Here is a 26,221-nt window from a genome sequence, read left to right as displayed (position 1 = left end):
GCATCTCGGCACAGCTGCCAACACCCAGGGTGAGCCCCACTTTGCCAATATTACTTCATGCTGTCCGCCTGGGGCCGGCAGCTCTGGCCAGAAAGCTTCAGCTTTCAACCAATGCATGGCGAGGGCTCCAGGGCGGGGGCTCAGGGGTCTTCAGAAGCTGCTTCCAGGCTGGCCCACAGCTTACGAGCTGCATGGCAGAGGTGAGTTGCCTGATGTCGCCATGGCTCCTCTGAAGAAGGGCCCAAGTAACTTCTACCCCACGGTTACTGAAGGAGTCCTTATCCCTGGCAGAAGAACAGCAGGATGTTTATCAGACACTTGATATAAATTAGGCACTGTTCCAAGATGCACTGATAACTGTGATCCTGCTTTAGTCTTTATAACACCCCAGGGGGAGAAATCATTACTCTGCAATTAAGAGACAGAAGTGTCAAGCTACTTGCTGAAGGGCAGTTATAACATGGCAAAACTGGGATGGAAGCTAGCCTCTGCATTCTCGTCTACCGCCCTGTGTGGCCTCTCTGAAACAGGGTGCCTGAGGCAGAGGGCACAGTCAGGGCGTAGGACACAGGAGATGCCAAGCCCCTGGCAGCACTGCTGCCAAACGCCTTGACCAGGGCCAGCTGACCTTTCGTCATACTCTTCCATACTCCTCCCAGAGTTGATTTTGTGTAGGAGACTCGTTCTCAATCTATTGTTCCTCTGCCCCCAAATAACGCTTGGGTTTCTGAAAGGGCCAGAGCTGACGGAGGCTCTCAGACAGCTCAGCACTCTGCTGGGTCGCACAGCAGCCCGGTGCTCAGGCAGACCTCTGTCCTTCCCTGCACCTCACCCTCCTGGCCCCTGACCCCAGCTTCAGGGGGGACAGGAAATCCCAACACAAACAAGGACCATCCTGGGTACCACCCGAGTTTCACAGGCCACCACTAGTTCATATTTATCTAGAAATAGGCACAACTGCCATGCGACAATCAAACATAAAATTTTAAAAAGAAAGAAAGCCAAACCAAAATATTTAGCATGTTTGTTCATTTTCTTTCCTCGCCCTCATCTTGTATGATTTGTTTGGCAACTGTGTGAATTACGCGCAGGCCATTGGTCCTTCATGCTGTGAAGTCCACCCTATTTGGTTTTTTTTTTTTTTTGTGCATCAACTTTCTAAATGTTTTCCATGTGTCAAGTTCAGACTTGAGCACTTCAGCAAGTGACAGAACGTTTCCAGCCTCCATGGGGCTGTGCCCACCTGCCAGCCGCTCAGCCTTACCAGCACAGGGTTTGCACAATGGTGTTCATATTTTGGTCCCTCTTACCCTTATTTTACACAAATAGTCCAAGCCCATAGTCATGTGGAAGTGCATAATTAACAGACACCTTCAAAAGGCTGAAAGTAGATTGTGGAGATTCACCAAGCAGGCAAGGTGTCATTGAGAATCGAACAACTTGGTTCAGTTCTGCAGCTGTGGAACTGCCCCCTGCACAGATCAGGACATCAAGTGTCGTTTGACTTCTTCGGCTCTGTCTTGGGGAATACTTTCTCCGGAAGGCTCTTGGTGTAAACCAGGATTGGTCTCACACCTTCCTGACCGTAAGGAGACAGACTCGAGATGAAGTGATTTGCCAGGTTCACGGAGCCAATAAGCAGCTTGTTTGGAGCCCTGGCTCCTGGACCCACTGACTGCCTTCTCTGGACCAGGGAGACAGGAGGAGGCTGTAGTCGGCCTGGAGTTCCACAGTGGCACTCAGCCACCAGACCTCCCATCGCCAGCAGCTTCTCTCCAGTTCTTCCTTCATAGGCAGGAGGCAGCCCCCCTCCCCACCAACCAGGGAATCTGAACTTGAACCTGAATTTAGCCGAGGGGATCAAGCCCCAGGCAAGGCCACATAGGCACCTGCTTTGGGCAGTGAGCTCTGCCCAGATGGGGAGGCAGACGACACCCTCCAGCCATCTCAGCAAGCCTCCTCACCTCCCTTTCTTCACCTGCAAAGTGAGGATCATTGTAGCCAATCTGTGACCCTTTCATGAGTATCAAGGGATCACGCATGTGTGCTTTTCAACATGACATGCAGGCAAGGGTAAGGGAGGGCTTCTCACGGCTCTATTTTTAGCTGTTGCCTCCACCACATCCCCTGTTTGGCTGAGGCTCTTTGGGACTTTGAGCATCTCCCCAGGGGGAACATGGACCTCCCTTTCCTGAGAAGGCCGACAGGGGGTCTAGTCTGTTTCACGTGGACAAACAGCCTTTCCCCACTTTCCCCTCCTTTACTAACCGCCCACTGTGCACACACGTGCCCACGCATGCTCTCTCACACACACATACACATACACGTATGGACAGGCATATACCCTGGGTTCATGCACTTGCTTGCTCTCTCTGTCCCTGTCTCTCTTGTACATGCACAAACACACGCGCACGCACACAGACTCACGCCCCCTCCCATCCTTTTTCTGCTGCAAAGGAAGCAGTGTTCACTCAAGGAAGCAGGGCCCCCTGGAGCCCCCAGACCTGCAGGTGCTCCCTCTGCTTTTGGGTGGACTTCTGAACTTCCTGGCCCCACCCAACCTGAAACTGCCTGCCGGTAGCCCAAGCCCCAGTCACAGTGCTGGTTGTCACTCAGCTCCTGAGTGACTCTAGTCTCCATTCAGAGCCACTGGGGCAGAGGCTCCGGAGAGATCCCAAGTAGTCCTAAAGGCCATGGAAAAGCTGGACGTACTCTGCTAAGCAGTGGAAAGACACAAGTGTAAGTAATAGGTTGTTTGATTTTAGGAATTTTTCTTTCTGCCTTGTTTTTAAATGTTCATGTTTGATGTTTAAGTAGACACAGTGTTTGACCAAGTTTAAACTTGGTGGTGATTGGGCTGACTGGACAGAGGAAGATAACAGGGCTGGTCACTCGGTGAAGAAGCAGGTGTCCAAGCCCAGGGCAAGCTCTGGGAGCAGCTGCCCGTGGACCCCGTGTTGAGCCAGGGAGGCTGAGAGGTCAGGAAGGGCCTGAGGCTCAGACAGCCCGGGCCACTCTCTCTTGCTGGGACTGGAGGAGGCCTGACTCCAGGCCATAAGCCCCTCAGCTACTGGGCAAATCATTCACATTCTTAGTATTTTTCTGTTTGTAACAATAAAATATGCTTCCTACTTGAGTATTCAAGGAATATTAAATTATCACACTAACTCTTATTACCTGAGATAAACAATGTTGACATTTTAGGAACTATTGTGTTGGGCCCTACTTTGCATGAGTACACCACCCCATACCCCCACCCCCAACAAGTTTTAAATTTTGCTTTTATTTTTGGCTTCTCATCTCTGTCTTTTGTGCCTATCTTCCCAGCTCCCAATGCCACTGCCAATAATCAAAATAACCAAGAAAACAGCAATTCTACACTCCTCCTCCTAGACCTCTCCCTATGTGACACACATACACACACACACACACACGTGCCTAAGGAGGGATTTCTTTTCACATTCTCGGATACTTCCAAATGTGGGGTATCTTTCTTTCTTGTGTTCAGCATGCTGTAGACATTTTACTTAGCCTTGGTAAAGATCCAGCACAATCTTTATAATAGTGGCATAACATTCTAGAGAAGTTTAGAGTATAGATTTATTCAACAATTCCCTAACTGATGAACAGTTACATTATTGATTTTGGGGAGTTTTTTGTTTGTTTTGCTGCTGTAACTATTGCTGCAAAAACATTTTTATATCTCATATATTTCTATATAATGATGTTACATTCATCTGATAGATTCCAGAGTGGAACTGAAAATCTAAAGGTGTGGTTTTGTTTTTTTTTTTTAATTTTAACAGAATTTAAAAGATTTCTTGCCAGCTGGGAGTCTATGGCTCAGTAGCAGAGTGCTTGCCTAGCAGGCAAGAAGCCCTGGGTTTGGTCTTCAGCACTGAAAAACAAACAATCAATGCTTTCTGAAAAGTCAGTAGTATTTCACATTTTATTTGCCTGATAAATATTTTGTTAGGTGCACACCCCGTGGCAGGCACTGCTTTAGAAATTTGGAGTCAACAATGAATAAAATAAAGAGCCCAGACAAAATAATAGTACCTAGAATATATGCTTTTCTACCTGAAATGTGTGCAAATACAATTTTCCTTCACTTTACCATCAACAATTGGATTATCATTTTGTTTGGTTGGTTGGTTGTTTATCTTTATCTGTCTCATTCATTTAGTGTGACATTTTATTGTTCTCTTGATTTGTGTTTTCCATTTAGTAAATAACCTTAATATTTTCCTATGTTCATTTAGCAATTTGGGTGTGAGCTTTATGAACTTTCTATTTACAATTTTCATGAGTTTTACTGTTGAGTGGATTGATGTTACCATATTCTTCCTGTCAATTTTCATGAGCTCTGAATACATTATAAACAAAATCTTCCCTTTGTTTGGGGTTGTGCTCAGTAGTAGAGCATTTTCCTGGCATGTGTGAGGCACTGGGTTCGATTCTCAGCACTGCATACAAATAAATGAATAAAATAAAGGTTCATTAATATCTAAAAATTATTTTTAAAAAAGGCTTTCCCTGACTTGTGCTCCACAAATTTTTCCCCAACCTATCGTTTATTTGCTGACTTTATGGGTTTCATTTGTCATGAAATACTTTCAATGTTTATAAATGTATTTTTTTGTTCTCTCTTAGCTTCTGGCTATCCTATCTTTGTTAATAGTTGTCCCCAAACTCTGGGTTTTATGTATGATTTTCTACCAATCAATCAATTTTTCAATTTTTTTGTTTTTCTTTTTTTAAACATATTGTTTTTTTAAAGTGCACCCAGTTTTGTTTTGTTTTGTTTTGTTTTGATGCTAAAGGTGGAACCCAGGGCCATACATATGCTAGGCAAGCCTCTACCACTGAGCTACATTCCCAGACCTATTTTTAAATATGGTGTGAGGTAAGATTGTGTTTTCTTCTAGGTAGATAGTCATTTTCCCAGTACCATAAACTAAAATAAACCATCTATTCTCTACTGAATTAAAATAGCACTACCTTCATATATGTAGTTCCTGTGTTATTTTCAGAATTCGTGTGCAGGGTTCTTATTCTATTCCACTAATGAGATATCTATTTCTATTCCAACTTCATGCCATTTTTTGCAGTGTTCTGTTTTGCTTTTTGTAGTGCTAGGCAAGTCTTCTTTTTCATAATTTTTAAGCTAGATTAAAACTTTATTTGATTGTATTAATGTCCAGATAATTTTATTCAATTGGAATTTTAATTAGAGTAGAAAGTACATTCAATTTATATTAGGATCAAGAAAGAAGCCGTAATCAAGAGTTACAAGACAATGCTACAAAGACTGAGAATGTGGCTCAGCCGTAGCATGCTCGCCTAGCACATGCAATCTGGGGTCAATCCCAACACTGCCAAAATATAAATAAATAAAAATAAATAAATAACGACACTACACAAAACTTTATGGCAACAAATTGAGAACTGTAGAAGAAATCGAAGGTCTCCTATAAATCATACAACTCATCAAACTGGCACAAAGAGGACGGAAAGTGAGTCAATTCCTGTACAAGAAATGAGAGATGCATTTGAAGATCTACCATTTGAGAAAGCCCCAGGAACATGTGATATAATGGCTATGACCTACCCAGCCTTTAAAGAACAGGTAATCCCAATGCTAACTAAGCTACTAGGGACTATAGAAAAGGTAGAGAGCTCCCCAGAATATACGATGAAGCCAGCAGCACCTTAGTGCTAATGCCACATACAAATCTCCCTTGGAAATGTAGGTTCTCATTCTAAAGAAGATACTAGCAAATAGGGTCCATTTGCCTGTCAAAAAGGGTAACATAGTATAACCACACAGCTTTTATTCAGGAATGCAAAGATATTTTGTTATCAGAAAATTTATCAAAAAAATTCATTGTGTCAACAAAGAAGAACAAAGCATCTATCATAGATACTAATCAAAGACCTGTGAAAATTCAGTAGGTGTTCCTAATACAAACCTGTAATCCCATATTCAAACTTCTGGAAACAAAAATCTCTGCAAGATGAAGTGCTGCTTGTAATTTTTGCACCATGAGTGATTTGATAGTAAAGCTGATATGAATTAACATAAAGAACTTTTAAATATAAAAAAGTATTTTTCTTTACAAATGTAAAGCTTTAGGTGTTCTATGGCAAGACATACTAAAAAAAAAAAAACAGACTGTGGTTAGCTGCTGTGGCTCTGTTCTATATACAAAATTATTATAGTCTTTTTTTTTTTAAAGATGAGATTGAGGAGAGATGTGTATTTCACTGAATCTAAGGCACCACTCTAGGGAGCTAGCATTTATTTCATAGTATTGCTAAAACAGGAAAAGCTGTTAGTGATCATACTACAATGTACCGAGGATTGTAACACTCCTCCTGGTTTCAGAGATGTTGAAACGGGAAAAAGGTGCATCTTAGAATGGATGGAATACGGTATCCTCGCCTGAAGGAATTCACTCACATGCCCCTCAGCAAGAGTAGTGACTTGGGGCTTCCCCTTGAGAGCGGACATCCTGTGGATGGCCAGATGTGCATGTGGGGCTGTGGTGGTCTCAGGTTAGATGGGGGCTCCAGGGCCTGTTCTGCATGGGCCATAGACAACCTATGAACACTGAACACCCCCCGGCCCTGAGCAGTAGCCCTGGCAGCTGCACAGTGGTGACTGGTGGGTGGTGTTGACGGAATGGTCTCTGGTCTTCCCCTGACTGCCACATTATGATTATTTACCGAAGAATAGCCTTAACTGTGCTTTTCTCACCTCTAAAGAAGATTTGGGGGGGAGGGGGTGTACTGAGGATTGAACTCGGGGGCGTTCAACCACTGAGCCACATCCCCAGACCTTTTTTGTATTTTATTTAGAGACAGGGCCTCACTGAGTTGCTTAGTACCTCACCATTGCTGAGGCTGGCTTTGAACTCGTGATCCTCCTGCCTCAGCCTCCCAAGCTGCTGGTATTACAGGTGTGCAACACCGTGTCAGGCTAAAGAAGATTCTTGATATTTCTGAGAAGCTGCAGTTGACCTAATGCCTATGCTGTGTGCCTTAAACATAGGGTGTCCTACCTGAAATCTGATCTGGAAAGGAGGGTAGACACATTCTAACAAAGATTTGCCATCTACAAAGGAGCCCACGGGCCCTGGGAACTGTGACTTCCTAGTGACATGCCTGCCCACCAGCAAAAATAAGACTAAAGCCCAGGCCCTGGACAGGTAGGTCAGGCTCCCCTGGAACTCAGTGTGGCCTCCCTGCCCAGCTTCCTTCCAGGTAGGTCAGGCCTTCCCTGTCCCCAGGGTCTAGGATCCACCCCAGCAGTTTCTGGCCACAGCACCAGGCCAGGTCATTTTTTGTCCTCAATGCAGTCATTTCTTTTCTCTGGGCACCCCCACCCCCCAAAAAAAGAAAAGGGAAGGAAGGAAGGAAGGAAGATGGATGTGATCTTGGCTCACCCCGCCCCCTAACTCTCTCTGACTCTGAGGCCTTTGCTGCTCCACCTCCGCCAAGCTTTCTAGTTGAAGCTGGTTGCGGTGGCTCCTCTGTGCAGAGGTCCTGAGGACCTACGGTCTCACAATCCATCTGCTGTGCTCCCTACAGGATGGGTCTGCTCAGCAGCAAGAGGCAGGTCACTGAGAAAGGCAAGGGCTGGAGCCCCTTGAGGATCGGCACCCAGAGCAAAGACCCCCCACCACTGCCACCCCTGGTAAGTGCCCAGCCCCTCAGAGCTGGGGAGGGAGTGGGAAAGAGAGCCCAGTGCATCCAGGGCTCCCTGGACCTGCCCCTCCGGGGCGTGATTTTGGATGACTGACACCTCCCCACTGCCCAACCGCAGAGCCTCTTTTGGTTTGGGGTACTGGAGAGTGGCACCTGGACCCCTGTTCTGCTTGGTGCCCACCATGGGCATGTTCACGTGGTCATCATTTCATCTAACAGGGACCCGTCAGGTGTAGGAACTGCTGACCCCGTTCCATGGGTGAACCTGGGCATCTTCTCTGTGTCCCTGAGTAACACAGGGCTCAGCACACAGCAGAGGGACTTTGGAGAATGACGGGTGCTGTCTTTTGAGTGTTTGTATCCTGGAAATTTATGCTGCATCTGAGGTACAGGTGGTGAAGATTTCTCTCCCATTTATAGGATCTCTGTTCACATTCTTGATTGTTTCCTCTGCTGTGAAGATTTTCAGATTGATAACCATCCCATTCATTGATTCCTGATTTTACTTCTTACACTTTAGGAGTCTTATTGAGGAAGTTGGTTCCTGAATAGAATAAGTTACACTCTATGTATGTATGATTTGCCAAAGTACATTCTACTGTAATGTATAGCTAAAAAAATCAAATTAAAATAAATAAATAAGGCCAGGGATGTGGCTCAGTGGTTAAGGACCCCTGGGTTCAATCCCTGGTACCAAAAAAAAAAAAAAAAAAGCAAGCCACATAATTGTGGGAAACAAAATGATGATGATTTCTCATCATTTCACTTCCCAGAAATACCAGGAGTCATCTCCTCGGAGGTCCTGCTCCAGACCCTTTTCCTATGCATTCATTTTATCACGGGAGCAAGTTTTTAATGGAACCACATGGTGCCACCATTTTGCAAAACCACTTCAAAATTGTGTCCAATAAGTATGGAATAAAAAAAGTAAGATTTATAACACCTACGTCAGGTTGAGAGAATAAAATCTCACAGAAAAAAAAAAAAGTGTTCGCCTACTAAGAAATAAATCCTCATCCTCAGAAATCAAAAGTGACTCATTCCCTGACTCTCTCTGCCTACCCAGCCTGTCCCCTTCACCCCAGACCCCCGCATTCCAAACCTGCTTATCATTCCTTTTTTGTTACCACGTATGTATTTCCCCTAAACAATACACAGGTTCATTTTTCACATCATGAACTTTACACCAACTGAATCCAGCACCCCGTGTTCTTCTGGGACTCGGGTTGGCCTCTGCATTACGTTGCCGGTTCACCTGTGCTGACAGGTGTCACTGCAGCTTGTTCATCCCACTGCACGGCTCTACTTCAGCCTGTCCAATCCTCCGTCATGGGTCCCAAGGGTAATCCCACATTTTACAATGCGCTAGGTATTACCATTCTTGTCATTACTCGGAGCACTCTCGTCATGTTCTGTGGTATCCGTGTGCCACAGCTGACCCACAGGCCTGTGAGAATGTTTGTTGAGTTTTAGGGAATCTACTCTCTAAGACTCTTTCCATGTCACCAAATACCACTTCACAACTTTAAATGATAGAACCAGGATTTTAATCCTGGTGGCTGATTTTTTTTCTCCCTTCAAAGATGGGGCATGTGTACTGTGGCCAGGGCCAGATGCCAGATGGTCCGGGGCTTGTCTAGGGGTGGCGCTGGTACCTGAGGAGCCGCATGTATGGAAATTCCAAAGGTGGCCACCCTCTTCCTCAGAGCAGACCCCTCGGTAGTCTGGCTGACATGCTCTAGAGTTTCCTCTCGATACATCCGGGTTCAGCAGCAGGAGCTGAACTAACTTGGAGTGTGTGTGTTTCTGCCCAAGGTGGTCTTCAATCACCTCACCCCTCCACCACCCGAGGAGCACCCAGACCGTGGTAAGAAGGGGGCGTCTGACTTGGGGCCCTGGAGTTAGATCAGGGGACAGTAGGATGGGCCCTCCAGGGTGGAGAAGAACAGAATGCCCGGGAGCTGAGAGCCAGCAACTCCCTCCATGATGTCATGCGTCCCAGTGTCTCCCCAGGAACCAGGCAGAGACCCTTAGTGGGTGCAGGCCTGTGGGAATAAAAACGACAGACTTCACAAATATAAACAGGAGCACAGAAAAGAGTTCCAGGAAGTGCAGAGAGCACCCTCAGACCCCGGCCGGAGCCAGGCCAACTTCTCCCCCACCCCTAGCCTGGGTTCTGTTCCACGTGGGGGCACCTTCTCAGCCATGTTCAAGCCCCCCTGGAGACCCTCTAATCGCCCTCACCATCCCCCTCTCCCAGATTCCACTCTGCCCTGGTGAGCAGCACATGACGTAAGGGGTAGTAAGCACAGCCTTCCTGGACCAGCTCAGACCTCCGGGGCTCACAGCACAGGGCCCAGTTCAGAACCGGCTTTCCCAGCATGCCCACCACCTGCTTCCAACAGCCTCCAGGAAGGGCCGCCTCGGCCAGGCCAGCAGGGCCCTTCTCTCCCTGGCTCACCTAGTGCACGGGGCCTGCAGCACACAGCCAGGGGAGGGGTAGCGAGGGGTAACCCGGGGCCCTCCCTCCAGGATCTCAGCCTGTCACCCTCACAAGCAGATTCCTCAACCAGTCAGCGTCCTCACCTGGTGTCCCTTGTCCTGTCTGATGGGTGATCCTTCATCTCCTGACAGGAGCTCCCCACCTCTAGGAAGGAAGCTCAGGGGCCGTGAATGTGCTGACCCCTGGTGCACCAGGACTTGAGCCCTAGACCACAGGGGTGACTGTCATCCATTCCAATGCCTCTTTCCCAACCAAGGGAGGCAACTGGCCCAAGGTCACACCACTCATCAGTGACAGAGCTGAGTCATTACTCCTGGGGAGGCAGAGAGCCATCTGGGGGACCTGGGCCAAGTGTGCAGGGAGCCTTCATCACTAGCAGTGATCATTGAAAGATGGCCTGCCACAAGCCCAGCCCTCTCGTAAATCTGTTCCAGGGACCCCCAGCAAGTCAGCAGTCCTCCAGAGAGGGCTGGGGCCAGGCAGGCTGGGCGCCGCCAGCTAGGCTCGCCACTGGGGCTTGGGTACCAACGGGGTGGAGAGGTGAAGGTGGCCTCAGCTGCCACCTTCAAGATGTGGTACTTTGGGATAAGGCTGGGAGGGGGAGAAGGAAGGGGACAAGGGGGGAGGCTCTCACACTAACGGGCTGGGGGCAGGGGGGGATATGGCTGGATGGGGGACCAGCCAACGGTGGTTCCCAAACTAGGTCCTGCAGCCCGCTGATGGCCAGCAATGGTGGCCGCTGCACACCCACCCTCCCCAATCCTCATCCCAGTCCAGGGCTTCTCAGCAGAGCTCAGACAGGAAGACAGGCGGGCTGTGACGGCAGCCTGTCCCTGGACAGACAGGCCGCCTGATGAGACTTTTCTCTTCAGCTCTGGCCCTGCCCCTGCCCTGCTTGGTAGCCAGAAGATGGCTCACGACACACGTTCTCCCAGTTCCCCTCTCCTGAGGCCCTGAGTGGTGGCCATCTCTACTTTGTTCTTTCCAGAGGAGCATTTTGTGGTGGCCCTGTATGACTATGCCGCTGTGAATGACCGGGACTTGCAGATGCTGAAGGGCGAGAAGCTGCAGGTCTTGAAGGAGTGAGTTTCCGGAAGCTCCCCCCGTCCCCGCTCTGTCAGTCCTGCGGCCCCTCTGCCTCCCTGTCCCCCACCTCGCCCTCAGGGCTGCCTCCAGAGCATCTTCTCCATCGCACAGCCCGCCTGTCCCGGGCACGTTCTTAAACTCGACCCATTGTCCTCTCCAAAGTCTTTCTGGTGAGGTGGTTTCTGCCCATGGCCTTTAGCTCTGTTGTCAAAATCCCACCCATGCTCCAGCGCCCAGGGCTGCCTCCGTGCACAGGGAGCTCCTGCCTGTCAGATGCTCCACACAGTGGAAAGAGACCAGAAGCCACCGAGTGACTTGCAAGCTCCTCCTTTCTCCAGACTGTCCACCTCCACCAGTCCCCACCCTCCTGAGCGGGGGGATCACACTGGGGGGCACCAGGAGCTGCTCAGGGAGGCCCATGGGGGTTCATCATGCTTCTGTCTTCCCTTCTCCCCTTAGAACTGGAGACTGGTGGTTGGCCAAGTCACTCGTCACAGGGAGAGAAGGCTATGTGCCCAGCAACTTTGTGGCCCCCCTGGAGACCCTGGAAGTGGAAAAGTACGTGGACCAACAAGTCCCCTCGAGCCAGAGGGGCAGTCGCTGCTTCTGTTCCATAGGCTGTGACTCAGGGCAGGGCCAGAAAGTGGGCCCCACTGTGAGCCTTGGGACTCCAGCAGGGGACCAGAGAGTGACATCTAGACCACTGGGCGCTTCCAAGGAGGTCACTCTTCCCATTGGACCAGGAGCCGCCCCTTCCCTAGCATCCCTGGATGGAACCGTCCCAGTGTCTAGCCTCAGAGCTCACAGCAAGGACCTAACCAGCAACTCCCCACTGCCTCCAGGGACAGGACTCAGGGCTCAGATCCCAGGGGCGTCCCAGGAGAGGGGACTTGTTTAGAACTGGGTTTGCAGCATCCCCATCACCAGCTTCTAGAACACATCAGGAAGGTCCACGCTGGTCAGGGCAGTCGGCCTGCTCATTCTCCACTCACCCACTCACCTACCCACCCACTCACCCACTCACCCACTCATCCACCCACTCACCCACTCACCTACCCACCCACTCACCCACTCACCTACCCACCCACCCACTCACCTATCCACCCACTCACCCACTCACTCACTGACTCACCCACTCACCCACTCACTGACCCACTCACCCACTCACTCACTGACTCACCCACCTACCCACTCACTCACCCACTCACCTACCCACCCACTCACCCACTCACTCACTGACTCACCCACTAACCCACTCAGTCACTCACCCACTCACCCACTCACCCACCCACCCATTCACACACCCACTCACCTACTCACTCACCCACTGACTCACCCACTCATCACTCACTCACCCACTCACCCACCCACTCACCCACTCATCCACACATTTACCCACCCACTCACCCACCTACTCACTCACCTACTCACCCACCCACTCACCCACTCACTCTCCCATCCCCTGCCACACACTCATCCACTCCCACTTACCTACCCACCCACTCACCCACCTACTCACTCACCTACTCACCCACTCATTCACCCACCCGTGCACGCGCATACACACACACACACACACACCCATTCACTCACTTACCCACCCACTCACTCACCCACCCACCCACTTAGTCTCTCACTTGGTGCAGGTGCAAGGTATGCTCTCCCAGAACGGGGAAGGTGTCACAGTGGTTGACATTTGGTCCCATGTCTGTCCCAGAACCGTGTGCGGGAAGCTAGGGCACCTCCACATTGAGCAGCCCCTGCTGAACACAGAGGGAGCCCAGGCTGGGCGTCTCTGGCGTCTCAATCATTCAGACACAGCTCCAGAGCGGGCGCCTGCTCTTGTGTGCCACCTGCACTGTGGGGAAGGGCCATCCATCTGGAGCATTTTTGCAGAGGTCATACAAACTATGTTCCCGTTTCATTTCAGGGAGACAGTAAGTCCAGCGGCTGATAGGAAATGGGATGGGATAGGGTCAGAGGGACAGGGTTAACAGGGGAACAGGAGCGGCTGAGCCTAAAAGGTGCATGGACTAGAATGCTCCAGGCAGCGTGGTCGCTCTCTGAGGCTCACTGCCTTTGCCCTTTTCTAGGTGGTTCTTTAGGTCGATCAGCCGCAAGGAGGCGGAGAGGCAGCTGCTGGCTCCAATGAACAAGGCGGGTGCCTTCCTCATCAGAGAGAGCGAGACCAATAAAGGTCAGTGGTGGCCTTGCCACCTCCTGCCCGGGGCTCCTCAAGAAGCACCCACCCACCACCAGGCTCCTCTTCAGCAGCCACTGCCCTGGTCTCCCTCCTGATTTGGACTCTGCCCAGGAGCTGGCTTTAAGATGGTGTATGCCAACATGCCGTCCCCCAGGCTGGATGGCAGAGAGCCACACACCCAGCCACTCACTGTCGGCAGCTACACTGGGAACCGTGGGGGCTGAGGAGCCTGTGTCCCCTTCAGCCTCAGGGTCTAGCCACATTTGGGAATCAAAGGATTTGGGGGTTCAGAGTATCCCTAGAGAGCATCTCAGTCAGAGAGCACAGGTAACAGGAGTTTGGGGTGATGCTCGGTTGTGGAGATCTGGGGAGGCAGACCCCGTCCCAAGGATCACAGATTCAAACCCGAGACTGAGCAGGCTTTCCTGCCGCCACCAAGCCACTGTGCTTCTCTTCCTTCTTTGGTCATTTAGCTCAATGACATTCCTTCTTTTTTCTTCCTTTTTTGTTTATTTGTTCTTTTTAGATATACAGGACAGTAGAATGCATTTTGACATATTATACATTCATGGAGTGTGACTTACTCTAATGAGGGTCCTATTGTTGTGGTTGAACATGAAGTAGAGTTTCCCTGGCCGTGTGTTCACCTGGTTGTGAACAGAGCAAAGTGATGGCCAAGTCATTCTACCGTCTTTCCTATTCCCACCCCTCCCTTCCCTGCATTCCTCTTTATCTAATCCAGTCAACCTCTATTCTTCCCTCCTCCTGATGTTTGTGTGTTAGCTTCCCCATATCAGAAACAACATTTGGCCTTTGTTTTTTGGGGGATTGGCTTATTTCACTTAGCACGATAGTCTCCAGTTCCATCCATTTACCAGCAAATGCCACAATCTCATTCTTCTTTATGGCTGAGAATATTTCATTGTGTGTATGTATCACATTTTCTTTATCCATTCATCTGTTGAAGGGCACCTAGGATGGTTCCATAACTTAGCTTTTGTGAATTTATTTGCTATAAACATTGATGTGGCTGCGACTCTGTGGTAAGCTGATTAAGTCCTTTGGGTATATACTGAGGAGTGGGATAACTTGGTCAAATGGTGCTTCCATTCCAGGTTTTCTGAGGAATCTCCACACTGCTTTCCAAAGTAGTTGCACCAATTTGCAGTCCCGCCAGCAATGCAGGAGTGTGCCTTTCCCCCAACATCTTTATCAACATTTAGCACTACTTATATTCTTGACAATTGCTATTCTGACTGGAGTGAGATAAAATGTTACAGTAGTTTTAATTTGCATTTCTCTAGTTGCTAGAAATGTTGAACATTTTTTTCATGTATTTGTTGATCATTCATATTTTTTCTTTTGTGAAGTGCCTGTTGAATTCCTTTGCCCATTTATTGATTGGGTTACTAGTTTTTTTGGTGGTGTTTATTGAATGCTTTATATATCCTGGAGATTAATACTCTGAGATGCAGGTGGCAAAGATTTTCTCCCTTTCTGTAGGCTCTCTCTTCACGTTCTTGATTGTTTCCTTTGCTGTGATGTTTAGTTTGATATCATCCTTTTATTGATTCTTGATTTTACTAGTTGTGCTTCAGGAGTCTTGTTGAGGAAGTCAATTCCTGCACTGACATGATGGAGAGTGGGGCCTACGTTTTCTTCTAGTAGGTGCTGGGTCTCTGGTCTAATGCCTAGGTCCTTAATCCTGACCAGGCCTCCCTGTGTGTCTGTGTCCTAGGCTCTTCTTATAAATACACAGTCCGTTGCGTGAGGGCCCAACCAAAGCACCTCATTTACCTTAATCCCCCTTTAAGAACCCTGTCTCCAGACACAGTTGTGTCCTGCAGGTAGGGATTAGCACTGCAGCATCCGAATTTGGGGCTGTTGAGACACAGCTCAACCAAGGACAGAGGCACGTGGGCATTGAGAGTGGCAGTAGTTCAGTTCCGTGTGGTGCAGAACGTCCTGCGTGCGTATCCCACGACTGGCTCAGTGGTTCTAACTCTGGTGGCACTGGGATGTTTCCCAGTGGGACTGAGGTGCCTGTGCCACTCTGGTCATGCTCTGTGGACTCCTTGGTACACCTGCTGCAGTGGTCCACCTCGGAGATTCTAGGCCAGTCCCCCATTTGACTGATGAGGGAGCTGAGGCCCTGGGAGAGGAAGGCCTTGTCTGAGGCCGACAGTGGACACCATGGACGAGGCTCTGAATCTGTGCAAGCTGCAGACTGTGTCAGGCTGGGGGGATCAAGGACCCTCCAAGTGGTGTGAAGAAAACCTGTTCATCAGAAGGCTGCCCACAGGGCCCTGCGATGTGCTATGGGGAGTCGGAGGAGGAATGGGGGCAGAGAGTGACTGCAATGTGAATTTGGCTCCTGTTAGTGGCCAGTGAACAGCAGCCAGGAGTTGCATTTCTGACAGCAAAAGCTGGGTGAAGAGAGCTCCAGGCACCGTGAGACACCCTGCAGCCGTTCTGCGCATCAGGGCCAGGGCCACACTGGGGGCAGAGGGGCATCGGGACTCAGGGTGCTCTGGGCAGAATTTCCTGTAATGCACCAGCGGGTGCCTCAGGTCTTATGTGCACGAGTACATGCATGTACACACCTGGGTGTTATATAGAGACATTGGGATGTTGCCACCATCCCATCTTCAGGGCAAAGCACCCCTGTCCAAGGAACCAGCAGGGAACCAGTGGAGATGGCATGTGTGTTCTGGGGCTGTTACTGGTAGAGCATTTCCAGCAAATGCAGAGGCAGAATGGTGTGATGGGGCCCATGGGTCCACTTCCACAATTAGCTACTCAGCAGGTCTTGTGTCTTCTCTACTCCCCCCCAACACACACACATGTGTGCACACACACAATGACACACATGCACACACACAACAACACACGTGCACACACAGGCTCCTCAGCATTCCAAAGGAAGCCCTGAATCTGCATCACAGGGCCACGGCCAGTGGAGGCAAGGCCAGCAGAGAGGCAGCCTTGGGGGGGTCCAGTGGCCTCTAGATGTCCCTCAGCTTCTCAAGCCTCTGCTCTTGGTGTCTTTGTGACGACAGCCTCATTTCCCAGTCCAAAGGCAGGGGTACCTTTCTGTGGTAAGAAATCTGAATCTGTGAGAGCCAGCCCTCTGTGCCCAGGGCAGCCCAAACAGCCCAGAGCCAAGAGTCCTAGTTCTGTAAACCTGACGCTGGTCGGAGCTGGAAGTGCTCTTTAAGAAGAGCACCCACTGTCCTGAGACGTCACAGAGAGGACTTGGAGAAGACCCCCACAGTGCAGGAGAGTAGGGCTCCCTGCTTACTGAGAGGCCGCTGTGGGAGAAAGGGGGAGGAAAGCTCTTGTCCTCACTGCGAGGTCCAGGGATCTGTGAACGCGCTAGAGACAAGGTCCTTACAGACTGGGACACAGGGGTACCAAGCCGGGGTCGGGTGGGCAAGGACCTTGTAGCTTCCAGCCGGCGGCTGCAGTGGGTGTGGGGGCGGTGGCAACTTCCTGGTGCACTGGACAGTGCACAGCCTCTCTAGTCCTTTCATAAGTAGGTGGTGAGAGAGGCGAACCCGTCAAGGAAGATGGGAAGGGGACGGGATGCTGGTTCTGACCTGAGAAGAAGGGGCCCAAAGACACAGGACCATGGAGAAAGAGGTGTAAGACAGTTCTTCTCTGGGACAATGGAACTATTATTTAACACCTCTGACCCCTGGTGGAGAGGGGTGGTACTGCTCCTGGGAGGTGGGGCCAGGGAAGCCTGCCCAGAGAGGGACCTCTTGCTCAAATAAGATTTGGAGAGGGAGGGAGTGTCCATGGTACCCAGAGAGCTGGACAGAGGCATTTTATAGCAACACCAAGTTCATGGACAGAAGTTTTTCAGCTGAAAGTTCTTACTTCCCCAATTGTTCTTAGCCCTTGGCGTGTGCTACTACTCTACAGGTACAAAATCCACAGGTGTGTGTCTGCCAAGCTGAAGGAGCAGGTCCGTGGGACACAGCTCTGTGCTCCTCCCATGGGCATGGTGCCTAAGGTGGATGCACCTCTTCCTGGGGAAGTTGTCAGCCTTTATAGCCAAGGACCCCAACATGTCTCAACATTCCATGGCAAAGGGTAGCTGAGGGACCAGGTGCTCAAGTAGGGGACTTGCATGATTGCTGAGAGATTGTCCTACCTGCCCCAAGCTCGTGATTCTCTGATTGAGTTTGAGGCTTTGGGGAAGGTCAAGGTGATCAGATGGAGCCAACAGGGAGGCTCAGGGGGGCAAATTGGGATGAAGGAAACCAGTGGAAATGGAGCCCAGAACCTGAGGACCTGTCCTTCAGAACATGGACACCAAGCCCCATCTGGGTCCCGACCTTTTGACTCTGTGCCTTATTCCTCCTTTGTGTCTGTTGGCCTCCAGGTGCCTTTTCCCTGTCTGTGAAGGATGTCACCACCCAGGGGGAGATGGTCAAGCACTATAAGATCCGCTCTCTGGATGAAGGGGGCTACTACATCTCCCCCAGGACCACCTTCCCCTCCCTCCAGGCCCTGGTGCAGCACTATTCTAGTAAGGGGGTGTCTTGGAGGGGCGAGGGCTTGTGCCAGAGGAGCTCTTGGGATGGCTATTACAGGATCCCAAATTGTGTGAATTGCCTTGGGGAGTTGGAGGGTGACCCAAAGCCAGACCTGAGGAGCTGGCCCCTCTCCACAGGGTAATTCAAAGCCAATGCCTCGTGCACACAGCGGAGGGTGTCCACATGGAGTCTGGCCTCCAGCTCACTTTTCTTTCTTCCCTGATACAGAGAAAGGGGATGGCTTATGCCAGAGGCTGACCCTGCCCTGTGTGAGCTTGGCATCGCAGAACCCCTGGGTCCAGGACGAATGGGAAATTCCCCGGCAGTCCCTCAAGCTGGTCCGGAAACTCGGGTCTGGGCAGTTTGGTGAAGTGTGGATGGGTGAGTTGTGGCACCCCTCCCCTCCCTGCATCCTGAAAAGGGCAAGTTGCCCCTGAAGGCCAAGGGCCCAGTGTACGCAGAGCTCCTGCCCCAGGAGGCCTTGTGAGGAGAGGCAGAGGCCAGGCCTGGAATGCTGAGGGGCATCCAGTGGTGATGGAGAGGACAGAACCCACTCTCTCAGCCCTTCTCAGCCCTGGCTGGCTTTGCCACAGACCCTGTGCGCTCGGCTGGCTTGCTGACTTCCTGGCCTCAGCTCAGACAGAAGCTGTCTGCTAGACAGAGTGGGCCACTAACTGGGAACTCCAGAGCCCGGTTGCAGACCAAGGCCACCACCTGCCAGTGTTGACTTGGGCCAAGTCACTCAACTCCAGCTCCCAGTGTCCTCCAGCCGCAGGCGGCTCCTGCTCACCACAGCACTGTTGGAACATAGAAGGCTGTTTACTGTCTGCCTGCTCCGAGGCACCAGGTCAGGCTCAGACCCTGATGCTCCTGGAGCCTTCTGCCCAGGCCTGGCGCGAGCTGCAGCTTCCCTGGGAAGGACAGGCCTGTCATTGTCTGTTACTCAGTATGATGCCTCCCCCCTAAATTTCTCCATTGCCTGAGGCTCCCGTGTGGCCAGGGGAGATGGTCACATCCTCGCCAAGTATGAACACCCATCCATCACCCTGGGGGACACACATTCCATCTCTGGCCTCAGGTCCCCATAGAAGGGTCTGGCACCTGGAATCTCGTGTCAGTGGTGACAGATGTTCTCTGAGCCTCTGAATGGCTCCTTTACTCCCCACCCCTCTTCCCTGGTCAGGTTATTACAAAAACAACTTGAAGGTGGCCATCAAGACCTTGAAGGAGGGAGCCATGTCTCCAGAAGCCTTCCTGGCTGAGGCCAACCTGATGAAAGCCCTGCAGCATGAGAGGCTGGTCCGTCTGTATGCCGTGGTCACCAAGGAGCCCATCTTCATCGTCACCGAGTACATGGCCAGAGGTGGTGCCCCAGCCCCGGCAGAGGACCAGGCTTAGAGGGCGGGAAGTCTCGGTGGATCGCTGCAGTGGGTTTGCCAGGCCAGGGGATCGCCACAGGATCTGCACCAGACGTTGCTGGTGCAGGGGGGCAGGAGGGGAGGAGGCCGGGAAGCAGGAGGGCTGGTTGGTCTCTGCAGAGCTGCCTCCTCGGCTCAGGAGCCCTGCGGCCAGTGCTCCCAGAGTGCATCTTCTGCACCCAGTGCACTTTGATACCCGCTGGGAGGGACAGAGCCTTGAAAAGGGGAAAGAGCCATTGGCTGGGCATCCAGAGAGAGTTCTACTGCCCCTTCCTATCATGGGACCTTTTCCAAGTATATGAACATTTCATAGCATGGTGACCAGAGGGCTGAGGCTGGGCAGCCTCTGAGGTCCACAGGGTGTCTCATGGGACAACAGTCTGGGAACAGCTCTCTCCAAGCCAGTGTCTTCTTGCTGATGCTTGGAGCTCAGGGACAGTTTCCTTGCCACTGAGGATGATGGGGGCAAGGCAGGTGGGCAGGAATGTCCTGTCAGGTCAGGAAAGACCACTAATCCCAGAGCCAGAGCTCAGGTTCCAGTCCCCACTCCTCTGGCCCTGAGACCTCAGGCAGGTCCCTGAACCTGCTGTGCGTTCACTCTGGGTGGTTGGGCACTACCCCAGGGTAGTGAGGCCTGGGTCTATGTGAGCCTAAGGCAGCAACAGCTGCAGGCAGAGCTCCCGGTGCATCCAGAGATCTGAGGACAGTGCCCGCTTCCTGCCCCCAGCCCGCTCAGGTCACCATGCACAAGTGCAGTTGAGCCCCCCCCCCCCCGCTCTCTCTCTCAGGATGCCTACTGGACTTCTTAAAGTCAGATGAAGGCAGCAGGTTGTCCCTCCCACGACTGATCGACATGTCAGCCCAGGTTGGTGAACTACCCCATGCAGAGGGTACCTGGGGGAAGTGCGTCCTTCTGCGAGCCCTGAGGCTTAAGTGAATCCACTGGTGAGAGGTTGCACTGGTTAGGCTTCACCTGGACTGTGAAGGACAGAAAGTAACGATGACATGAATGTGGAACGTCCAGCCGTAGGCAGGTTGGAGGCTCCACCCCATCAGGAACCTTAGCTTGTCATCTTACTGTCCAAGATGGTGACTCATGGCTTTACCGTCTTGTCCCACGGCATCTTAGTGCCACACCTGGCAGCAAGCAAGCCTGGGAAATGCAGTCCCCACCCTGGGCAGCCATGATGGGGTGAGGCTGCTCCGTTGGGAATGGAGGGAGGGCAGATGGATGTCGTGGGAAACCCAGAGTGTGGGCAAGGGTTCCGTTTGGCAGGTGAGAGGTGTGCTCTGGTGTCCTTCTCACATGGTGCCACCAGTGCCTTCAGCAAGGCGTGACTCTGAGAACACCCATCCTCTACCAAGACCCTAAGTCCTGGTGCAGCCCCAGGATCCGCCCAGACTGATGGGCAGGTGTGGGACACACAGGAGCCCTAGGGACATTACTTCTCTGAGCCCTAGAGAATGTCCACCATCAGGGAATCTTTTCAGCTGCCCTGGACTTGTCCTTGGTACCCTTGGGGCTCACATGAAGAACTTCCCAGACTCTGTAGGGGGGCAATGAATGAGGAGGAGAGAGCTTTCCTCCCCTGGGGACTGTAGCTGGGGGTTCTATCTAGTAGGAAGACGCACCTGGTGGTCCTGTGTGTGTGTCTATTAGAACTAGAACTCTCTGCAAGAAGGTGTGGTCTGTGGTTAGCCTCTAAAATGTGAGTGTGCACATGTGTGCGTGCGCGCACACACACACACACACAGCTACAGAGGGGGCCCTCCCCACCCACACTTCACACCAGCCCCCCCCCCATTCCTCGTTATCTTTAACTAGTATCAATGCAGGAACTGAGGTCATTGTGCCTTTTTTCCATGAGGCAAGAGACGAGTTTGAGCAACTGGTGAGATGGCTATGGGATAAGCCCATCCTCTAGCTTCCTTCCTTCTCTTCTCCCGCCCCCGCCCCCTGTCTTTTCCAATCCCCATCATAACCCCTCAGGAAACCTTGGGTCACATGGGGAAAGGTCAGGAGAAGCCATCTGAGCTCAGGGCCAAGATATGGTCAAATATCTGGGGGTTAAGAAACCAGGAAATCGGGACCTCCCAGAAGACAGCTTCTAGACCACATTGGGGTCACACTGCGCCTCGCCCTGCATGCAATCGCGTGCACAAACGCGTGCACACACACGCAAGCAGGGACCTCGGGGCTCTCCTCCCCTACTCTGGGGTGGGGTGCAAAGCACACAGGGCACTTTCTCCAAGGCCAGCGCTGGCCACCCCGTGCAACCTCCAGCTACGACCCCCGTGCCCTGCCCTGCAGCCCCGTGGCATGGTTCCTGGTGCCTAGTACCTGCCACACCTGCCTCCGCTGCCCAGAAGGCTTTGGTCTCTTGTCTACCCTACAAAATCCCGGTCAGCTCAAGACCTGAGTCGATGTCGTTTAGGTTCCTGGATGCTGGGGGAGATCCACTGGCTCTCTGTTCTCGGCCTCAATTTCCTCGCCCATCAAGGGGTGAATAAGCCTTAGCTAAAAGAGCTACAGAGGGGGCCCAGCAGGTAGTCCTGGCCTGGTGCTGCGATCTGGACTGAGACAACTCCTCTTTGGTGCCTCTGTTCACCCAGATCCCTACATGCAGGTTCAAGCCTTGGCACGAGTTACTTCGTTGAAGGCTGGCCTTAACTCCTGGATCGGGAGCCCCCTCCATGGTCCAGGTCAGGACGGAGCCCCCAGGGAGGCTTAGAGATTTGCTGAACGGGCTCCCGACTCCAGGCAGAGTGCTTGCCAAGGAGAGGTGCCCTCTGACTGTGCCCTCCGCCCCTCCCTCTCCTCCTCCTGCCTGTCCTCCCTGGAAGGCCTGTGGAGACAGCTGCTTGGAAGGGGAGAGCAGGAGGAGACAGCTAGCCCCCCTGCTGCTCGGGCCTCGGGGCTTACCCATCTGGAAGCAGTGGAAGCCCTCTTTCTTCTCCACCCAGGAGGACACATGTCCCTCCCAGCGGTAGCCGCCCTCCATGCATCCACTTAAAAGCAATCAAAGGCACCCACCGTGCCCTTCTGCCCCATCAGCCTTGCCAGAGGATGTCAGGTGGTGGTCAGGTCCTTGCTCTCCCAGGGCCTGTGTGGGATGCTGGGAGGAGAGGCCCCACGCCGACCTTCACCTTGGGACCTGTCTCCTCAGATCGCGGAAGGGATGGCGTACATCGAGCACATGAATTCCATCCACCGAGACCTGAGGGCGGCCAACATCCTGGTGTCTGAGACCTTGTGCTGCAAAATCGCGGACTTCGGCTTGGCCCGGATCATTGACAGTGAATACACTGTCCAAGAGGGTGAGCAGAGCCCCAGCCGCAGGGAGACGCCGGGCCTCACCTGCCCAGCTCCCCGAAGCCCTCTTGAGCTTCTCCTTGGTCCTGCACTGCAGAGCCTCACTGAAAGGGACCCGGGGAGGCCTCTGTGGCCCCCACCACTTGGCCTTCCCCCCTAAATGCGCATGGCAGAAAAGAAGTGCCTCCAGACCTCCCACGAGGAGGAGCTCGGCATGCGGTGGGTCAGGAGACTGGGCAGACCATCTCCCCGCCGCCCCGGAGATTCACAACACGTCAGCGGTTCACCTGGTGCCTCACCAACTAATTTGAGTTGCAAATGCTTTTTCCACTTGGCTCCTGTGAACCCCATGGAGCTGGGCTTTCACAGAACACACTGAAACACGAACAGCAAATTCTTGGACCTACATTTGGGTTTCTGCAGAGCACTCTTGCTTTACTCTCAAAATCTGCTTCACGGGGGGATCTGAATACCTTTAGCTGAGTATGAAGATCAGCCGACACAGGAGGAGCGATGTGGTGCGGGGACCACGTCTGTCCTCAGGGGACTTCAGGCTGGCTCACAGGACGGGCACCCAGTGGAGAGCCATGAGGTGTGCCCTAAATGCCACCCAGGACTGCAGCCTTCACTTTGAGGACTACTTGAGGGACTGGGACAAGTTAAAATGTTGGGCCTATGTTATAACAAGGCCAGGCGACATAGAAAAGGACTCTTCTATCCCAGATGGAAATTCATGCGTGCTGCCCAGTGAAGCCCACCTACTCTCTTTTTTTGGGGGGGTGGGGGGTGGGGGAGCACTTGACCTCTGAGCCACGTCCCCAGCCCTATTTTGTATTTTACTTTGGAGACCGGTCTCACTGAGTTGCTTAGTGCCTCGCTACCTTGCTGAGGCTGGCTTTGAACTCTCCATCCTCCTGTCTCAGCCTCCCAAGCCACTGGGATTACAGGTGTGTGCCACCATGCCCGGCCCACCTGCTCTCTTTTTAAAGACCCTAAGGACAGTGGGGACAGACGTGTGACTGGTAGAGACTCCCGGGTCTCTGGGTGGTAAAGAACATCAGCCACTGTGCCTCACCAGGTGACAAAGGTCTCCTCTGCTGGAGTCCCTTCAGCCTGCGGAGCACCAACAGTTCCTCTTGCGAGGACCCTTTTGGGCCTGTGAGTTCTCAGGCACACACCCTCCAGTGTCCTCCTGACTCCCTGGGTGCACCTCTGCACTGTCTGGTGGCCAAGCCCTGCGAGGCCCAGCTGTGGGGACAGGCGGGGAGGCTGTGGGCAGGGCAGCCAGGCTGGCCTCACAGAGCTGCTGGGCTTCTCCCCCAGGAGCCAAGTTCCCCATCAAGTGGACCGCCCCGGAAGCCATCCACTTTGGGGTGTTCACCATCAAAGCAGACGTGTGGTCATTCGGGGTCCTCCTGATGGAGATCGTCACCTATGGGCGCGTGCCATACCCAGGTAGGTGCTGCCTCTTGCAGCTCTCACAGTGTTCTGCTCTGCTGTTACGGCCCATGGCAGCCATCCCATCCTCAGGCACTGTGGCCACCACCCACTGGTCAGAGGGCCGCCCGTCAGCTGGACTAGGATCCAGGCCTCCCTCTGGTTGTGGGATTAGTCCCCTCTATCAGTAGCACCCTAGGCCTCAGGGCTGTGCCCAGGGAAGGTCAAACGAGCCCCCTAAAAACAGCAGCCGAGGCAGTCAGGTCTAGACAGAGTTCATCCAGGGAGCTTGTCGGCCATTGAGGACAGTGGTCCCTCTTTGGCCTTAGCCTGGGGGCATCCTCTGAAGCCTGTCCCTGGGCAGAACCTGAGCCCCAGGCTCATGTCACAAGGGCCTAAGCAGCTCTGCAGGCTGCAGGGAGCAGCCCCACCAATAGCAGAGGTTCAGTTTTCCTGGACAGGTGACCTAGACAGGGTCCCATCCTGAGACGGATTGTCTAGTTCAGGAGAGAATCGACAGCCTCGTTTCCAGCTCTCCAGATAATAAAAAGTAAACCAAGTTCTGTTTAAAGGGTCACCAGCTGGGTGGCCAGGTGACCAACCAGGGAGGAGACTGAACTGATGAGCCTGTGGGGGCTGCTCTCCCCTTCCAGGCCCAGTGTCCCCCAGGGCCACTTGGATGACACCACCCCCTCTGGAAACCACCCTCCCCGACATGCTCTGTCCCTCTGCCTGCAGGCATGAGCAATCCCGAGGTCATCCGCAGCCTGGAGCGAGGCTACCGCATGCCAAGGCCGGACACGTGCCCACCCGAGCTGTACCGCCAGGTCATTGCTGAGTGCTGGCGAAGTCGGCCCGAGGAGCGGCCCACCTTTGAGTTCCTGCAGTCGGTGCTTGAGGACTTCTACACGGCCACCGAGGGCCAGTATGAGCTGCAGCCCTAGGCGCCTGCTGACTCAAGGGACTCCCTGCGCCAAGCCTAGGGACTGAGGTTGACCTTGACATTTACTCTCAGCACTCCATCCAGCCCAGACAAGCCGCTAAAGCAGGGGGGCGGGGGGGGGGGGGGGGGATGGCATTCCATTCGTCAGATGGGGAAACCAGGAGGTGAGGTGGCTTGGCAGGTGGCTGGTGGCGGGGCTCTGGAGTGGAGCCAAATAGAAGCCACTTTTCACTAGCTGTGTGCCCTTGGACAAGTTACCTAGCCTCTCTGTGTATCCCATTGCTTGTTTGTAAAATGGGGGTAGACCATTTTTGTTTGTGGTCAAGTCCAGTAAAGGGTTCAGAGTGCCTGACACACTGTTAGGTGATGGTCATCGCCTAAGGCTCAGTGCTACCAGCCATAACCCTAGGTCGGCCAGCAGCAAGCCACCACTGCTCTGACTGCGAGGCCCCCCCCTCCCCTGCCCTCTCCTCCCAGATGCCTGAGGGGGAGCCATTAGTCCTGCCTTGGCTGTGCACTGGCACTATGGGACTCTTCCGTCACAAAGCCACGAGAGTCTGACGTTTTCCGTATCGTTGCTGGCATTAACAAATCGGGAGGTGGCATGCAGGATGTGTACTAGTGTGCACGTTGAGGGAGCCCCCGATTCTCCGTGAAATCCAGTTCCCAGCCCCAGGGCGACCAGGGACCCAGTTGTCCCTGCCCCTCAAGGCCGGAAGGGGGCGCCCTCACCCCACAAATCCTTGGCCTGAGTCCTGGAGTCCTGGGAACCAGGGTTTTGGGGGACTGTGAGAGACCCGCTCCTGGGGCTCCAACCCCAGGCACAAGGGGCACTGGGTGGTACAACAAAGCCCGTGGGCGGTCCTGCTGGTCACGAAACCTCCCCACTTGTCCTGCTTTTGTTCTGTTTATAATAGGCTTGACTTTTTTAGCAGTTTGGGTTTATAATGATAATAATAATAGTCCCCAGGTGTACAGTCCCCGTGTGCTCCCCTCCCTCTGCTCCAAATGGTGGGTCCATTTGCTGCAATTGAAGAGTCACTGTTAGCACATTACTAACCAAA

General features: G+C 52.6%; 1 protein-coding gene across 6 annotated transcripts in view; it reads left to right on the top strand.

Moving 5' to 3' along the window:
* The window catches only part of Blk (BLK proto-oncogene, Src family tyrosine kinase), a 53,709-nt gene extending 28,442 nt beyond the window's left edge, over window positions 1–25,267 (top strand). For 4 of the 6 annotated variants that reach the window (XM_046459300.2, XM_046459301.2, XM_046459305.2 and 1 more), the window contains 12 exons: window positions 7,594–7,699; window positions 9,526–9,577; window positions 11,202–11,295; window positions 11,759–11,857; window positions 13,393–13,496; window positions 17,893–18,039; window positions 18,275–18,427; window positions 19,230–19,409; window positions 20,253–20,329; window positions 22,632–22,782; window positions 24,101–24,232; window positions 24,953–25,267. In XM_046459300.2, coding sequence (XP_046315256.1) covers window positions 7,595–7,699; window positions 9,526–9,577; window positions 11,202–11,295; window positions 11,759–11,857; window positions 13,393–13,496; window positions 17,893–18,039; window positions 18,275–18,427; window positions 19,230–19,409; window positions 20,253–20,329; window positions 22,632–22,782; window positions 24,101–24,232; window positions 24,953–25,158 — 1,500 coding nt within the window. In that variant the 5' untranslated portion in view covers window position 7,594 and the 3' untranslated portion in view covers window positions 25,159–25,267. Of the gene's footprint in view, window positions 1–2,435; window positions 2,740–7,593; window positions 7,700–9,525; window positions 9,578–11,201; window positions 11,296–11,758; window positions 11,858–13,392; window positions 13,497–17,892; window positions 18,040–18,274; window positions 18,428–19,229; window positions 19,410–20,252; window positions 20,330–22,631; window positions 22,783–24,100; window positions 24,233–24,952 lie in introns of those variants that run through there. The other 2 variants (XM_046459303.2, XM_046459306.2) reach the window with 2 other exon arrangements.
* The last annotated feature ends 954 nt before the right edge of the window (window positions 25,268–26,221 follow it).

This window comes from Marmota monax, unplaced genomic scaffold (genome assembly GCF_021218885.2).
Source record: "Marmota monax isolate L192 unplaced genomic scaffold, Marmota_monax_Labrador192_F-V1.1 WCK01_AAM20220418_F8-fsc00288, whole genome shotgun sequence".
Classification (NCBI taxonomy): Eukaryota; Metazoa; Chordata; class Mammalia; order Rodentia; family Sciuridae; genus Marmota; species Marmota monax.
This window is presented reverse-complemented; position numbering and strand designations above follow the sequence as displayed.